We start from the raw sequence: 17,716 nt of genomic DNA on the forward strand, positions 1-17,716 counted from the left end.
TCAGTCCATATCTCACCATGAGCCCATTGACATGAGCATGCTGAATCAGATAAAAGCTTATCTAAGGCCAGCATTCTGTTCACACAGTGGCCAAACAGCTGCCCCTGGGAAGCCCATAGGCAGGACATGAGTGCAAGTGCACCTTCCCTCTCGTGTTCCCCAGCAATTGGTGCACATGGGCATTCCACCTCCAATACTGGAGGTAATATATAGTCATCATGACTAGTAGCCACTTACAGCCTTCTCCTCCATGGGAATAATAAACAACATCTTTGACTGCCTCCTCTCCACCCTGCCTTGTGAACACCAAACTGGATGGTTTGTGGATGCTTGGCAAAACATCATTTCAGACCAGTGGGTCCTCTCCATAATTTGTGAAGGCTAAGCCGCATAATTCAGTTCTTTGCCACAGATCGGAGTCTTCCCCCTCTCCACGAAATGATCCTCTCTTTCTCATTGCCATTCTCTGGCTTCTATTCCAGGTTTTTCACTGTCCTGAAAAAGGACAGAAGCCTCAGCAGAATTTTGGATCTCCATGCTGTCAACATTTTTATCACTGCCAAAAAAATCCATACCATCACTCTCTTGAATATCGTGTCCCTTTGTTGGTGATGGGTTCGTCAATCCATTGCAGGACCTGCTGTGCCCGCAAGGCTGTGCTGGACCTGCCAGGCTGTTTCCCCCTACTCAAATGAATGGTGAAGGCACTCCATTCACGTGAATAGCTTGGGAAAAGCTAGCCTGCCAAAAATGGCTGGAAGCGGGTGGAAGCCCACTCCATGCCAAGGACCCTGAGGATGCCCATGGACAGGGCTAATCCAGGGGCACCACTGAGCTGTTGGAGGCAAGCAAGACGATCGTGGGATATTTCCACTGTAACAGGAAGGGCAGCTGCGGGACAAGCAGGCAGAGGTGGCAGGCAGCAGCAGCACACCTACCATCAGCCAAAGACAGGAGTCTCTGTGAGAGGGAGGGGTCTTCCTGGCATAGCAGATTGCTCCTGCAAGTGCAGCAGCGTAGAAACTGACCTCTGTGTCCTTCAGATCTCAAGAGGGAACCCCTAATGCAATTTTGAAGATTAAGGTATTTCTTCCTCATCCTCAGGAAAAGGCACAGACTTGCACCCTCCCAAGCAATTGCTGCCACATGCTCTAGAGGAACCACGCTGCTGCCATCCATCAAGGTTGCCCTGAGGAAGTTATTTTCATCTATGGTGGAAATGTTCCTTAGCTCAAAAATATTGGAGGAGAATGAAACTTCTAGTAAGAAAGATGTTAGGTTTTGAAATTCCTGTGTTCTTTGGACCCGGTAGTTTTTCTTTCGAACTTTATTGATTTGTCAGTAGTTCAAGAGCACATGGAATTAGCGTCCTACTGCTAGGCTTTTGTATGCGAAGAATTGAAGAGCTCAAAAACCTCACTGTATGGAAAGATTGGGACTATAAAATGTGAGAGTGGCTAAATTACTGTGGGATAAAATGTGGAATAGCTAAATTAACTCATTTTATTAGAAAAAGAAAATAGTCAGACATGGAATACCTTTAAAGAAAAGTGAAAGCCATTTATTGATTACTTTTAAAAGAATGTAATATATCCAAGTGTGAAATAATATTTTTCTCTGCATTCTTGAAAGGTTTGTGTTAACAAATAATATATATATTGTAATGTTTCCCCTCATATTTCATTCTATTTTATTCTTGTATCAGAATTTATTACGAGGAATAAATTAGAAGAAGATCCTTTTTTCCTGCATACTGTATAGTATAATACAGTGAATTGGCATTATTTGCTTATTTTTAACTACGATAAAATAATTTTTAAAAGAAAAGGAAAAAAAGGTTGCCCTGAAGGGGCAGTAGTGCTTGGCTTGCATCGTTCCACAGAGATAGCTTTTCTGGGATCACAGTGAGGTTCTAAGTAGTATGGAATCGTGAGTGTGACTTTCCTGGGAACACTTGAGGGAGCCCTTAAGTCTGAAGAACTGAAGGTCAGTATTGTTTAGTTTGGAGCAGGGGGAGCAGGGTTTTAGTGGGATTCTTTCAGTTTAACAATTGGAGTAGAGCAAATTGTGCCCTCACCCAGTATTTCTGGATAAAAATTAGTAAGGCTTGTCATCATGGAGATGAGTGGGAGGGATGAAAACGTGAGGCCATGGGCAGAAAACTATTCTGTGGCAGCCCCCTCATTATGAATCAGATCTGCATGGCCTGATAGCAACACTCCCTTTCTTTGAGCACCTCCGGGAGGACAAGACTTACTTTGTTTAATGTATATGCATCAGTTCTGAAACATTCCTGTTATATGTCTGTATAGTGTTTTTCAGTCTTAATACCGGAAGGTCTTGGATCTGAAGATGTTGTTGTGTTATGTCTTTCTTTAACGTATGCACTGTATGCTAACTCTTTCACTTTTTAAAAAACCTTTCTCCAGGTATTCTAGAGTGGCCATTTTGGACTAAGCTAGTGGTTGTGGCTATTGGTTTCACTGGAGGAATTCTGTTCATGTATGTTCAGTGCAAAGTCTACATACAGCTTTGGAAAAGACTTAAAGCTTATAACCGTGTAATATATGTACAGAACTGTCCAGAAACAAGCAAAAAGAGCATATTTGAAAAACCAACGCTGATTGAGCCAAATCTTGAAAATACAGACATCCTTTCAAGTCATCATGCAGAGACTAACACTTCACATTACCCAGAACCTGAAGACTCCCAGGCAAACATTCTTCTTATCTGACATACTCTGTTCTTCCATGAAGATCTGCACCAGCCTTCTTAACCATTCAGAGTCAGCTAAGTGAGCTGGTGGATTTTTTTTTCCTTCTGCACTTACTAAATATTTTAAGATTACCAGGGCTGCAAATCTCATTTTGACCTGCAGGGAAAAATACAGGATTGATTACAAGTAATGTAAATGAGGTAGAACGTCATTGTCTGCCGACTTCAAAGAATTGTCAGTTTTGGGAGCCTGCTTTTTTTTTTTTCTTTTTCAAAATCAGTTCTTAAATATTCCAAGGCCATGCAAGAGTTGATGAAAAGATCTGCTTCCATTCCTTGGTGTGAAATAACTGAAAGAGGCACCTAGGAGTTCAAACATGCAATCCGCATCCTTAGACTATATGTCTGAATGCTTTGCTGTATGTTAAAACATCCTGCACATATAAAGCTAGCCTATCGGGGAGACGCCTCCACTGCTGTTAGGGAGTTCGAATTTTACCGCCAACAGTTTCTTCCAGCTCCGCCTGTGGATTTTGCTTCATATTTAGAACAACAGCAGGGGCTAGCAAAGCATAGAGCCCTTTTAATTATTTTTATTTTAGAATAAATTTGAAAGAATTTCATTTCAGTCTGTTCCTTTGAATTACTAAAGACCCACAGACTTAACCACTTGCCTTAAAACAACAAAAAGGAGACCTAGTTTGTATAAGAAATCCACAAACTTTCTTAAACCTAACACTGAATGCTCCCTTGGCACTTTTTCCAGGAGCGTATTTTTCAGAGAATGTTGAACATACGAATTTTGTAACAGAGAATTATTTACTAATCATACATACATCACATATTTGATTTAACATGTACAAGTGTCCTTGAATGGCTTGACCTAAGAGTGAAGTCAACTGACAAAGCCAGCTGAGCAAAGGGAATTTTGATGCTGCAGTTCTAACTTGTGTATAAAAGCCACTTGGCTTGTAATGCTGCTTATATGTGTCATCTATAATTTCTACAGTTTCAAAAAGGAGTTTCAAAAAGGTCCTTTAACAGGAATGGATAGTGCACCTATTCCCCACCCGTTTGTGGTGTTAACCACATAATGGTTGAAACCTTTGATTGGTTAATGAAACACACTGTCTAAATGGGGCCGTTAACATTCATTAGGATAATTTAAAATAGCTCTGAAATTGGTCCATTGGGGCACATACAATGCTGTTTTTAATTTTGTCGGTTTTCTTTTTATGTTCTGTTTTTCCCACCCAAAGAACTACTGCAAATCAAAGTTCTCTAATAGAGGTGTTTAGACCAACAAGATTAGTTGCTATAATTTTAGACACGAAGTTGAAGTTTCAAGGGATGTGAACATTCTTTTTGAACTTAAAATTACTTTATTGTTAAGAACATGAAATGCATTATGTGTAATTTTCATATGAAACTACTGCTCTGTAAATTTATAATATTTTAAAGGTATGAGTTCCTTGGCTTTTATTCAAACAATAATTATAGATATACCCACTGTTAGAGATGGAGTTTCAAGCTACTGAACTCATAAGGCAGGGATGGGGAGAAGGTAGATCTCCAGATGTTCGTGAGTTCAGCTACCAGAAGCCACTGCCAGCATGGCCAATGGTCAGGAATGAAGGAGTCCAAAACATCTGGAGATCTATTTTCCGCCCACACCTGCTCTAAGGTATGTCTTTATTTTTCCTGTTTGAAAAAATAGGGAAATTAATGAAACAAAATATAAATGTGAAACAATCAACATTGTAGCAAACAAAATATCCTGTTAGAAACAGCACATAAGCTTCAGTATGTAAGCAGAAATAGGAGAAACTTGTAGTTTTAGGCTGCCATCCTGTGAGGAAATGCTCCCTCACACCTTCCACCCTGCTGGTTCCTCTGGCTCCCTCGTATTCTTCCTGCCGCGCCCATTGGATTCTCTGTTAGAGAAAAATGCTCAGATAAAAAAACCCATGCAATTTAATGTAATTAATAAATACTGTAATTTAAGGCCATACATTTGAATATGAGTATATCACTATTATACATTAAGACTGCAGTTGCAGGAATGAGTGCAACTGGACTTAGTAGGACCTGCTTCTAAGTAAACGTGCACTGCGTTCTGACTGCGTCAGAATAGCAAGAGAAGAGTAGCTACCCTGAACCCATATTTTTTATAGTCTACCCTAGTAAATAATTCCCTTGAAGATATTAGCATATATCAAGGGTCTTTTTGTAAGATCCACTTTGACTTCTAACTCTCACTTTAAGTTTTATAGACTTCAGAAAATTGAAGGTTATTAATTAAAAGAAGGTTCTCGCATCACAGTTAGTACCTTGCTTGCATGTGGGCATTTTCAACTAGTATCAATTTATTTCACTAAAATGTATAAGATCAGAAATCAGGAAACTATATTTCTCAAAGGTTTATATTTCACATGTTGCAGTAGCAGACTTCTAGTTTCCTCCTAAGAATCATAGAATAGGGTTGGAAGGCGCCTATAAGACCACCGAGTCCAACCCCCTGCTCAATGCAGGAAGCCAAGTCAAAGCATCCCTGACAAATGGCTGTCCAATTTCATCTTGAACGCCTCCAGCGTGAGAGAGCCCACCACCTCCCTAGGGAATTGGTTCCATTATTGTATTGCTCTAATGGGCAGGAAGTTTCCTTCATTGAGCAGGGGGTTGGACTCGATGGTCTTATAGGCCCCTTCCAACACTACTATTCTATGGTCTCTGTGATGCACACATGTGGGTGCAGTGAAGTTTCCAGCAAACCTCACTGGAAGAAGGAGAATGTCATGCCAAGTAGAGGGTGGACAAGATGGAGAGGGTTAAGAGGAGGGCAACAAAGATGAAGCATTGTTCTCCTGTATCGTGTTCATGACTCACATGATGTGTGGAAACAGAAGAAAGGTGTAATTCAGAGTGTCTAGGAGAAATGCATCACCCAGGGAGTCTGGGCTGTAGTCTGCCCTGCTGCAAAATTGCCAGCACTTCAAGTTTGCTGTCATTGCAACATAGTGGTGCCCCACATTTTGAACAGGTTCAACATAACTACTGGGGACAGCTCCCAGTTCTGGGGCTTGATTCGGCACCAACTGAGTTGAGTCTTCAACTGTGTTGATAGTACAGGTGAGATCAATTGCAATGGGAAAGATCTGATGGCCTACATACCAGTTCCAAAAGTTCAGGGTGAGAAGCAGGAGAGAGAGAGATCGTATCCCCTTGCTTATTGATGTTGTCTGTAGTGATTTGAACCATGCATCCATTGAGGGTGGATTTGAACACTCAGAAACCCTTTACCATGGTGAGACGTTTGAGTTGGGTGATGTTCATAGTTTGCTTCTGGTGGGACCAGTGAGCTCATACTCTGAGAGCTCCCCAGCCAGATAGTGAGACATCTGTAGTGACAGTTATGAATGGACAGGTTGGCTGGAAGGTGAGTCCTGCTGGGAGGTTCAATTGGATTGGTCCACCAGCCTAAGGACCATTGGATTCAATGAGGGAGATCCAAATGACATGAAGGGGGATCCGTTTCTGGGAAGACCTGGAGGAACCAGGACCGGAGTGGTCTCATGCAGAGGTGAGTTGGAAGCAGAACTGCCACGGTCGTGGCAATGAAGCCAATTATTGTAGAACATCTAACCCATGATCAAGGGAGAGACCCAACAGAGCATGCCAAGCATCTTTGTGTATCTGCCCTGTCAGTGGGCAGGTCACCTCAGGCCTGTGTGGAGTCAAATTGAGTCCCTACAAATTGTCACGTTTGAGAAGAAATTAGGCAAAATTTCTCCTCTTTGACCTGTAGGCCTAGCAATTGAAGAAGGCCTAAGGCAGCATCAATGCTGTTTTGGAAGTGATGGAACGATGGGGCAATGAAGAGCCGGTCATCTATGTATGAGAAGACAATGATGCCTTGCCACCTCAAATGTGCCGCTGCTACAGCCATGCATTTCATTAAACCCTTGGTGTGGTGGCCTGGCCAGGCCAAAGGGAAGAGCCTTGAATTGGAAGTACCTTTTCCCAAGGCAAAATGGAGGAAATGACAGGAAGCTGGATGAACAGTGATATGAAAGTAGGCATCGTGGAGGTCTATGGTATTGAGCCTATTTCTGCAGTGGAGTAATGGAGGTATACAAGGGATGGTAGCCACTCAGAACTTTTGGTCTTAATATAGCAATTGACGCCCCATAGGTCAAGTATGGGACGAAGGCCTCCATCCTTTTTGGGCAGAGTGAAATAGTGGGGAGAATGCCAGTAAGCTTTTGGGAAGGGTTGATCCCTTCTATGACTCCCTTGTCCAAAAGCATAGTGATTTCTTCCACAGGTAGAGGTGTAGGGTGGATGGTGCAAAAGATCCCCATGGGGGGATCCCCGTTGAACTCGAGAGTACTCACGTATAGGTCGTGATTGATTCCCACACTGATAGGAAGGGTCTGAGTCTGTTGGAGAAGAAGAGGGTCAATGTTTGAAATCCCCTGTGTGAAACAAAGATGGCATTTTGGCTGGTCGGGGTGTTTTCCTCTGGTGATTGACAGTAGGGATGGCTGTTGCATGGGAATCCGGACCTTTTAGGGCCTGTTGGATTCCCGCACTGCCCCCAGCTTGGCCTGCCCTTGCGAACTGAGCTGGGACCAGGGCCAACTCCAGCAGAGAGAGAGGCATGATGATTTCACGGTGACAGAGGCGGTGGGAGGGTGGGATTGACAGGATTGCACTCCCATCCCACCCTCCACTGCCACAGTACAAAGGGCAAAAATGTTCCAGCTTGCACGACTCCAGCTGGTTGACATCCGGGGGGGAAGAGGCAAACCGGTGAAAGCTCACCAAGCACCACTCTTTAAACGGATTAAATATACCCTCAGTCACAAAGGGACAATGTCTAGCAAATATTATGGCCACTCTCTGTTTTCTGGAGGATCCATGTGCACAGAATTGATCCCCAGGGAGGGGGAAAAGAGGGCATATTTCATAGATCTGTCACATGAGAATATCAGGTTTGTGGCCCGTTATAGTCTTCTGGACTCTCTGACCTAGCTTGCATATAACAGCAATTCCTGGGTTGCTTATCCCAGGAACTGCTACAGCTGACTGGGAGTGAGCAAGTGTGCTGCCTCCCATAGAAATATCGCTTCCACCCTGTTCCTGGATTGTTAGCATGACATCCAAGCCTGTCCTCCTTTGACTGCACCCTAACCGCAGTGAAGTCAGTGAACATTCAAGCCTACTGGTGGTTATGCAATGGGGCTCATACTATAACAGTTATACTATAGTCATACTATAACTAAATCCAGGCAGCAGTCAGGACACAGGCAGGCAGTTTGACAAAGAGGATCAAGCAGCAGCAGTAGTCAAGAGAACAAGCAAGAGGTCAAACACAAGATATCAAACAAATCAGTCAAGTGCATTACACCATCCAGAAGCAGGGTCATTAGGCAGCCCCAAAGGCCACAAAACAGAGCATTGATCAACATGGCATGGTTCAAGAGGCAAGGTACATGAGGCTGGATGGACGATGTTCTAACGCTGATTGGGTTTTCCCGTGTAGGCTTTGAAGCCCAAAGCCTGCTGCACCCCACCCAGACCTCAGCTGCAGTAATCCAATCTGCCTTGCCACAGCTTACTCCTGAGAAGTCATTTTCTCTTGAGAAGACCTTTTCTGGAGGTGAAGGCTTTTTCACACGGGAACCCTGCTAGTCTGTCACTTGAGGCGACGATGTCCTGGCGGTCAGGGGATTGCTCAGCTTCTGCCTCAGAGGCAGAGTCGGGTTAGGGATATCCCTGCAACCACTGGCCCTAAGGGCTCAGGCTCCTGTGGTTCTGGTGGCAGTTCCTGGTCTGGTGGGGGCTTCTGGGGTGAAGCTGGAGGGATGCTCCCTTAGACCAGCAATGAGGGACTTGTCACTTGTAACTTCCATGGAAACAAAACTACACAAAGTGTCTTAAAACTGTTTTAGATACTGGGTTGGTGGGGTGAGGGGGCAATCTGGATTGGACTTTCCCTCCATTGAAATTCCCTAAGTTGCCTCATAAATACTGTGGGGGCATGGAGGGATGCCCTCCACAGGGAGGGATCTGTTCAAATAAAGGAGGGTTGTGATGATGATTTGTTCAGGGTTAATGGGATGCATGTATACGTGCACATAATAACTGTGGAAAGGATCCTGCCAGTGGGAGCAAAGGGGGACTGGAGACGGAGAGTACCCTAAAGCTTATACTGACTACTAGAATATGGCAGGTCTGAAGCTATGGCCATTAAACATCAAGGGCACTGGGCTCCCCAATTAAATGCAGAAACGTACAGACGTTGTTAAAAGAGGAGACTCCGGATGTTAGTGTTTTACAAGAAACACATCGTAAACAAAATCAGGAAGACATTATTAAGCATATTTATTTTTTGCTCTTTTGCTCCCAAAATCCCACATTAACTTCAAATCATGTGGGATTTTGATAGCGATAATGAACAAATGTGACATCACCATCTCAGAAATGTTGTCAGACACTAGAGGGCAATATGCGTTTGCTTTAAGAGGTAAAAAGATAACCCAATTCCGGCCAAACTCAGTTTCTGGGAAACACATTGCTAACCTTGCAGAACTTTAAGGAAGGAACAGCGTGCGGGGTGGGGGTCTGAATTAAGTAGTCGACTTACAGAAGTGAGGGGCATAACAAGCAAAAGGATAGCAACTCAGAAATGGAGCGTGAGTTTGGTGCACTCTACAATAATCAAAAAGGGTTTATATGTTCTCCAGGTGTGACAGCTCGCACTCATGCATGGATCACATGTTACCTTCCAATATGGCTGGGCTGAAGCTAATGAAAGCCAAAATAGTCCGTAAATATATTGGATCAAGCTCCAGTGTCATCAGTCTCTGGGAAACACTTGGGAAACTGTGTACATCAGTCTTCCGTCTGGAAACTTCACCCTGGAAACTTCAGCCAACAAAAATAGGAAATCTGTGAACAAACCAAAAAGCCATCTCCGATTTTCTAAAAGAGAATTTGACTGCAGAATTGCCAAACAACATAATTTGGAACACCTTAAAGGCAGTGATCAGGATGTATTATATAAAAGAAATGAGCGCTCTCAAAATAATAAAAGAAGCTCAAAGGAAGAAAATAGAGGCAGAGATTATTTTGAAATATTTTCTTCGAGCTTTGTATTGTACAATTACAATAGGTCTACTGTGCCTCCTAACTACTTTGGAATTATGTGTATCAAGTAGATCCCATATTTGATCATTGTGTTATGTTCGATGTGATCGGATGGTACATCCTTTTGTTATAAAGGTAAAATTCAATTTAAACCATTGTAGAAAAACATATGGAGACCAAAGCATGGCCGACTTCCAGTCATTTCTGCAGTTTTGTGGACTTCCTGCCAACTGGCTTCAACGCGGTCAGCAGTATTCTGACAGCTCAGCCAATTTTGACACAGGTACATCAAGTGCTTCACACAGAGCAGCTGCTACAGCTTTCATTGTCACTTTAAGAGTCTTTCCTTTATCTTTTCCTTTCCTGATAATCAGTTTAAAAGGGAACCATTGTAATGGAGTCCCCCCACACCATGTTCAGAGGTGAAAGGGTATAGCATTTTGTGTTTCTACTGAAAGGTCTTGGTACTTCTGAGCCTTAATTACCTTCGATTCCAGTGCGTTCCGATGATGAGGGGTTTGGCAAGTTTGGATTTTGTAAGAATTAGTTACAAAACGAATTATGATGTCTTGAGGATGATCTGGTGAGGCGCACCACGGGATTTAGCCATAAACTGCAGGCTGGGACAGATTTTGCTGGACCAGGGAACTAGGGGGCTGTCCTCATGGGGGATTTGCTGCGAATTGGGAGCATAAATGGTGGCAGATGACGTCACGGCCTATCTCTAGCCTGGAGATTTCTGGTGAAAAAGCTAGATTTCCTGAGACAACTTTTACTCAATTTTATTTATTTAATTCTGGTTCTCTGTGCTTCTAGTGCTGTGTGCCCCATCCTCCACATGTACTTTGACATGATAGGGGTGTGTCTTTCACCTGGCTGTGTCCTCACTGAGCCATTCCAGCCCTTCGCTCCCATTTTGCTAGTAATCTGCCTAGCTGATTTTAATGGGTGAAATTGTGCGTGGGGGGGAATGCCCACAATTGTGTGTCGGGGGGAGAGAGGAATAACTCCGCAAGTTTGTTAGAATGGAGTGAAATTGGAGGGGGAAGCCATTAGATGCTTTGCTGGATAAATGGGGATAGTGGCTTCTTCAGGGAAATCGGCAAACACGGGAAATTAGTTGTTCTCCATTCATAATACTATAGTAGGAGGGGAGAGCCTTACATGGGCTGGGAAACAAGCCTCTCTTGAGCAGCCCTTGCCAGTATGATGTCGTTCAGTTCTACTCCACCCCACGCCACCGAGAGGTATGTTCTTTTCAAGCACTCTGTGACCCCTGAAAACTGGAACGGTACACTTGCCTTATCTTTCTTTGAAAGATAAGGCAAGTCTGTATCTTTGACTGATGAGTCAAAGCCGATTCCATGAAAAGCTGGATAATGCTCCAACACACCTCTCATTCCGTGGTTCTGAAGATGACCCCCCGCCCCAGAGAGTAATCATGTTTTCCTCATCCTCTTGCTCTGCCTAGGCTTCAGTCTCAAATATTTTGCCAGCAACTGCAATTTTCCTAATCTTCCACCTTGTTTTGTAAAGTCTGGGTTAGGGATTCAAGACAATTGGCATGTCTGCCATTGGCTGCTTTTTCAGTGTCCCACAAGCTCGTTGACAATTTAGTGAGTTTCAGCCCAAGTGGGTGGGGCACTACTGACCCAGTGTGATTGTAATTCTGTCCTGAATTGCTGGCATGGGGATTGCATGTTCGCATTTTCTGGATTTGTCCCTTTACTTTTGAGCTTGGGGGGGGGGGTCTCTTGATGGCACCATGTTGGGCCCATCAAAGCTGTCTACCAAGTCAGAGTTCAGGAGTTTTGTAAAGCGAATAGTTTGGTCTCTTTCCAAAGACAGCTCAAGGGTCCGCTTCATACATGCACACACATTTTGTTCCATATGATAGGTCACTAAGAGTGATTAAATGGCAGGTAGGAGTGGGAGTGATGGGAGAGGCCATCTTACAGCAACCTCAGTCAAGATTATTGAGATACTGGAAAAAAACTGTTAGGATTCCCCCCCAAAAGTGTCCCACAAGTAACTTACGGTCAAAAACATTACAGTCGGACATCATTTCTTTCAACATCCTGAATTTCATCTAGGGCAATCAGGAAGTTTACTAAATGAGTAAATCCAGCTAGACTCTAAATTAGCAAAACCAGTTTTGACAGCCACCACCAGCAATTTGGAGACTAATTTAGGAGGCATATTGTTTAAAACAATGGTGTGCCCACATGCAGCCAGCTACAATGACCCCATGTGGGCATGGATGAGGCACAGTGCTTGCAGAACAGACGTCTCAACTGGAAGCGTTCTTTCTCCTGTGGGATATATTTCCATTGTTGCAATCCAAGGATAGTGGTGGACTGATGGCCGCTGCAGTAGAGGACTAACCAAGTGAGGTTAGGTCGTATAAATGACTCTTTGACAGGCTTTAGAGCAAGTGGCACCTTTGGATGAACCTGTTCCCGTTCCTGGGATCCATCCTGAGCATATGGACCAGCAGCTGTATTGTGAGAGCAAACAGAATGGAGGACAAGGGGCATTCCTGTCTAGTGCCTCTGGGCACTGATACTAGTGGGGAGGAGAGTCTAACCCATTAGCGTATATTAGGGCTTCCGAGGTAGTCCCATTCCCATCAGGAAATGCGTCCCACACCACCAGGGGGCAGCAAAGGGAGAGTGTTCTCTTTTCTGCAGTTGGGACATGTTTCCTTCTCCGCAGTTCTGTGATGTAGGACCATTCCAAGCGGAAAGGAGACTGATGTTTCAGAGTGAGTACCGTGCTGAACCAGATTAAGCACTCTCTGAAGAGGCGTTTCCATGTGCTGGCCAAGAATGAAGCTCATTTGGGCTGAATGAATCTGTTCAGCAATAAATGTGTTCAAACATCTAGCCGTGGCGATCTTAGCAGAAGCAGAATTCTTCTTCTGCAAAGTTCACCATCGTTCTAGTTATTCTCCTTCTTCCTGCACAATCCAGACCATCACAGCTAATACTGGTCCACGCAACAGCCCTGTTAGGTCAGGATAGATAATATCCTGTCATGTCCCATTGAGCTGTAGGTCCGGTAACCCTGAGGATGGCTCTAGAGAATATTTTGTCATGGAACACAGTTGGCTGTCACATTGAGAGATACTGATGCTCACATGTAACACAGCATTATCCCTCAGGATAATGTAATATAAGATTGGGGGGAAATCCTAACAGGTTGATGTAAGATGGCCCTCAAGGTTCCCTACCATATTTTTGGGGATATTACTGTTGACTATAAGTTGGAATCTACCAAGATTGACACCTTCTTCTGTTCTCAGTAGCATCCAGTTGCTGATGATCCACTCCGGAGCCAAGCCAGAATTGTGCATAGCGAGAATGGTGGAACTTACTATAGGGAACCTGTAACTAATCATGCCATTCATATCCCAACCAGCTACACTGTGTTTTGTGTATGTCCATTGCACATTCCCTCTTCTGCTCTCGCTTGCACATTCACTCTCATGCGATCTCTTTTGCACACTTGCATGCTTTTGCCCCCTCTTCTGTAAGAAGCCCCATCTCTCTCTCTCTCTCTCCAGAGAGAGAGAGAGAGAGAGAGAGAGTTCATCAGGAGTTGTGGGTTTTTTAAATAATTATTTTTCATTTTTCAGGTAATCAGAGTAAAGCAAAACATAACAGTACAACGAAGTGTCATGAGTGACAACTACAACCACGCAGTCATTGCTGTGAACCTGGCATATGACAGTGTTTCCACTGTTGGAAAAATGTATCATGTTTGCTCTAATGCGATCCTAAATACAGAGATGTTAGGAGGAAGACCATAACGATGGTGTAGGCACCGTCATTGACTGTTACCCCAGCTTTGAGGAGCAAACTCGGGTCTGCTGAGAATGTTGCTGTGTTTTCCAGATTTTGGGAAACAAAACCAGACATTTGGGCTTAGTTTAGCTTCTTTTACTGGCTGTGTGCTTGAAGTTATGTGCTACATTCTAACCATGCTGATTTGTGTGTGATTACAAATACAAACTGATGTTCTGTTTTGTCTGAGGAGTTGCTCATGCTAAAATAAAACATCCCTTGGTGTTGGTCTTGGGAAAGCTCAAAAGGACTTGTATCTTCCTTATCATATCTTATGAAGCGCCATGCATTGTTGATGAAAGAAGCAGCATAAGACTACTGCTGAAAGACCAAGATGTCACTGTGCTAATAAGAATGCAATCGTATCCCACTTACCTGGAGGTAGGCCCCATTGAAAACAGTGGTACTTACTTCTGAGTATAGGATTGTACTGTTAATATATTATATGAAGCTGATTCAACTTTCTCATCAGGGGGAAAAAACTTAAAAACAAGATTTGAAAAAGAGGCCAGCTTTATAAAAAGAATTGCACAAGAAGATGGCAATAGAATTGAGAAATTCTTGGCTTGAAATAGAGTCTCACTTCAGCAGCGGTGGAAATGAAACTATGATTCTTTGTGGGAGAGAGGCTTTGCACGCCAAGATAGCTGATAGAGAGATCCACTCAATAAATAAGAGAACTTTTAGATTCTTAGAGTCAGCAACATTTATTACTGTGGTTAAAGAAAAGCAGATTCGCTTTTAGCTAATCTGAAGAACAGGAAGTGGCTTTTCATCTCACACAAACAAGAGCGCATCGAAAGGTGAAGGAAAGGAAGTGACCAGTCCAAAGTCACCCAGTGACCTTCATGGCTGAGTGGGACTAGAACCTGAATCTCCCAAGTCCCAGGCCAGCCTCTACCCACTATACTACAATGGCTCTTTTGACCAACCTCCCTAGCACTCCCCTCGCTTATACTAGGGCATATCAACGCTTCTCAGCTTACGTACTATGAAGTTTCTTCTCTGATTAGCCCTTTTCGGCCTTAATTCCCTATCCCCGCTTCCATTTTCCTGAAGCCTTACCATCCACATAAGGTCCTTGTCTCTGGGCTGTTGTCCCTTAGCTTCCTCATCTCCCAGGGCTTCTTACAAGTTCTCAGCCATCTCTTGTATTATGTTTTAAACCCAATCAAATTGACACTTTTTCTCAGGGAAACTGGACTGTGCAGCTCCCCAAGCTACATCAGCTCAAAAAACCTATATGGTAATCATAATTGCTATGAATCCGAGGAAGTACTGAATTCCTCCAGATACAACATCTTCCTTTTTGAGGGTTGGAAAAAGGTGCTGTCCTCCCAACAGAAATGTGTGAGGGACAGCAATGAAGACAATTCACAACAAATGTCCTGAAACAATTCACAACATTCTCTCTTCGCATAAAAGTTGTTTTTAAGATGCAAAGCCTTCAGAAATGTTTTTATCTCTAATGCAAGTCATATTGAATAGTAGCACGGCAGCAACTAATTAGGGGCACAATCCTATGCAGATAGGTGGCCACCTCTGAACTTGGAGGCGACCGCCTATCCACTGCAGGGCAGGAGAAGCACGGAGGGGATAATTCCTTCCGTGCTTCTCCTACCCTGCATTTTCAGCTAGAAAACTGAGCCTCGTGCATTTTGTTCAGGGGCACTTTTGAACAATTTCAGTCCTGGTCGCTGCATGTTGTTGCAAAACAAATTCATTGCCTTTTTCCCTCTTAGGGCCAAACTAGACGTGATATTTGTGATGTGGCCTTGTGAGGCAGATGTTTAAAAAACAAATAGCTGAGCCTGACTGGGACCCGGGGAGGGGTAGTGAGGGGCATGGGGCTGGAGGCTCTAGCCCTGCTGTGGTCCCAACTGAAATTGCTCCTGTCTGCTATTCCAACTGCAAATGGCAGGTGTGGGTGGGGGCGTGTGAAGGGGGGAGAACGCTGATTGAGACTGTGGCAAAGGTCTGAAGGCCCTTCCTTCCCATGCCACAGTCCTGATCTGGCTTTGTTAAAAAGCATCAGTCATGCATTGGCCCAGTGAGCTTTATCTGTATATGAAACTAGTGAAAACGTTAGGAGATGTACTAAGATGTTTTAATTGTGCCCAGTTTTACTTTATACATCACTGAGAACTTTTTTGTTGAAAGTTTTCCAAACATGGCTGATGTACTCCTGCGCTAGAATTACATAGCAATTCCTATGGGGAATTGCAAAAAAACCTATATGGTAATCATAATTGCTATGAATCTGAGGAAGTACTGAATTCCTCCAGATACAACATCTTCCTTTTTGAGGGCTGGAAAAAGGTGGTGTCCTCCCAACAGAAGCGCGTGAGGGACAGCAATGAAGACAATTCATAACAAATGAGAAATACATTCTCTCTACGCATAAAAGTTCTGTTCTTAAGATGCAAAGCCTTCAGAAATGTTTTTAGCCGCTTTCGGCAGAGCGGGGGAGGAGGCAACTGTCTGCCCCACAACGCCCCGTTTTGGCTGCTCTGTGCTCCTCTTGCAAGCGCGGAGGATGGGGCTCCTCTGCGCTGCCTGCGAGGCAGTGTGGAAAGGGGGGAGGTCGGTTCTCTGGGAACCGACTTCAGAGCATGGGCTCTGAGGTCGTTTCCCGGAAAACAAGATATCCTACTGCTGTGTAGCTGCTGACTAGCAGCCATAGGATTGCTCCCTAAATTAGTTAAGTACCTTCTGGGAACTTAAACTGTAATAGTCAAGTTGCTTTTTAGCTATATGATTGACTTATGTATAATTTATCGTATTGTATCTAGACAGCTTTTCATGTCTTGGCAAAGCTTAACTCAGACAGCCACACTATTAGGGATTTGATCTGGGGAAAGGTAATAGTAGGGGAGGTTCTTGTTCCTGTTTCGTTCAGCAATGTAACTGGCAATTTCATCAAGACTCTTGCGGAACTTCCTCATGGCCTCTTTGACTGGCTTCTCTATGAAGTGTTCATCTGGATACATCCCCAGAAACACCTAGTTGGAGAAAAAGACACAGACGTTATCTGCTGGGAGAGGTCTATGAGATGTTTTGCCGCTAACTGTGACGCACTGCAAAAATGCACCCATCTCTCTCTGGTGAGCTAACATGAATACACATATTAATGAGCCAGACCGTTGGGATTCTCTGCAAAATAGGGAACCACTCCAGAGTGCTTGAAATGCTTGCTCACAGATTTCAAACTTTCTGTCTCTCAAATGATTGCAGACTGAGCAGTGTTGCTGATAAATCCATTCAAAGAAGAAAACCTCCTGGTACAAAAGAAAAATTCTCCAACTGAGCCTCGTGCATTTTGTTCAGGGACACTTTTGAATAATTTCAGTCCTGGTCGCTGCATGTTGTTGCAAAACAAATTCATTGCCTTTTTCCCTCTTAGGGCCAAACTAGACGTGATATTTGTGATGTGGCCTTGTGAGGCAGATGTTTAAAAAACAAATAGCTGAGCCTGACTGGGACCCGGGGAGGGGTAGTGAGGGGCATGGGGCTGGAGGCTCTAGCCCTGCTGTGGTCCCAACTGAAATTGCTCCTGTCTGCTATTCCAACTGCAAATGGCAGGTGTGGGTGGGGGCGTGTGAAGGGGGGAGAACGCTGATTGAGACTGTGGCAAAGGGCTGAAGGCCCTTCCTTCCCATGCCACAGTCCTGATCTGGCTTTGTTAAAAAGCATCAGTCATGCATTGGCCCAGTGAGCTTTATCTGTATATGAAACTAGTGAAAACGTTAGGAGATGTACTAAGATGTTTTAATTGTGCCCAGTTTTACTTTATACATCACTGAGAACTTTTTTGTTGAAAGTTAATATTCTAAATGAATACAATAAAATAAATAAGTTCCAGGGAACATGCCTTCTCAAACCAAGATCTTAAGGCAGGAGCTTGGACTACTGCCAGTTAACAGACTATCACCATTCTGGGCTAGGATGAGACAGATCCTCCAATAAACGGGAGGGAGAAAAACTTCATAATGCTTTCAAGTTTT

General features: G+C 43.8%; 2 protein-coding genes across 8 annotated transcripts in view; one reads left to right on the forward strand and one right to left on the reverse strand.

The window, feature by feature from the left end:
- The window catches only part of LOC146347617 (uncharacterized), a 54,321-nt gene extending 50,146 nt beyond the window's left edge, over positions 1-4,175 (forward strand). For 3 of the 5 annotated variants that reach the window (XM_084854817.1, XM_084854816.1, XM_084854818.1), the window contains one exon: positions 2,430-4,175. In XM_084854817.1, coding sequence (XP_084710943.1) covers positions 2,430-2,734 — 305 coding nt within the window. In that variant the 3' untranslated portion in view covers positions 2,735-4,175. Of the gene's footprint in view, positions 1-482; positions 1,807-2,429 lie in introns of those variants that run through there. The other 2 variants (XM_084854820.1, XM_084854819.1) reach the window with 2 other exon arrangements.
- An 8,997-nt stretch (positions 4,176-13,172) lies between these two features.
- Positions 13,173-17,716, reverse strand: part of ALOX5 (arachidonate 5-lipoxygenase) — a 108,490-nt gene continuing 103,946 nt past the window's right edge. For all 3 annotated transcript variants that reach the window (XM_084854842.1, XM_084854841.1, XM_084854840.1), the window contains one exon: positions 13,173-16,714. In XM_084854842.1, coding sequence (XP_084710968.1) covers positions 16,535-16,714 — 180 coding nt within the window. In that variant the 3' untranslated portion in view covers positions 13,173-16,534. The remainder of the gene's footprint in view (positions 16,715-17,716) is intronic.

This window comes from Heloderma suspectum, chromosome 4, assembly GCF_057233095.1.
Source record: "Heloderma suspectum isolate Gila_16-S chromosome 4, 16-S_ref, whole genome shotgun sequence".
Classification (NCBI taxonomy): domain Eukaryota; kingdom Metazoa; phylum Chordata; class Lepidosauria; order Squamata; family Helodermatidae; genus Heloderma; species Heloderma suspectum.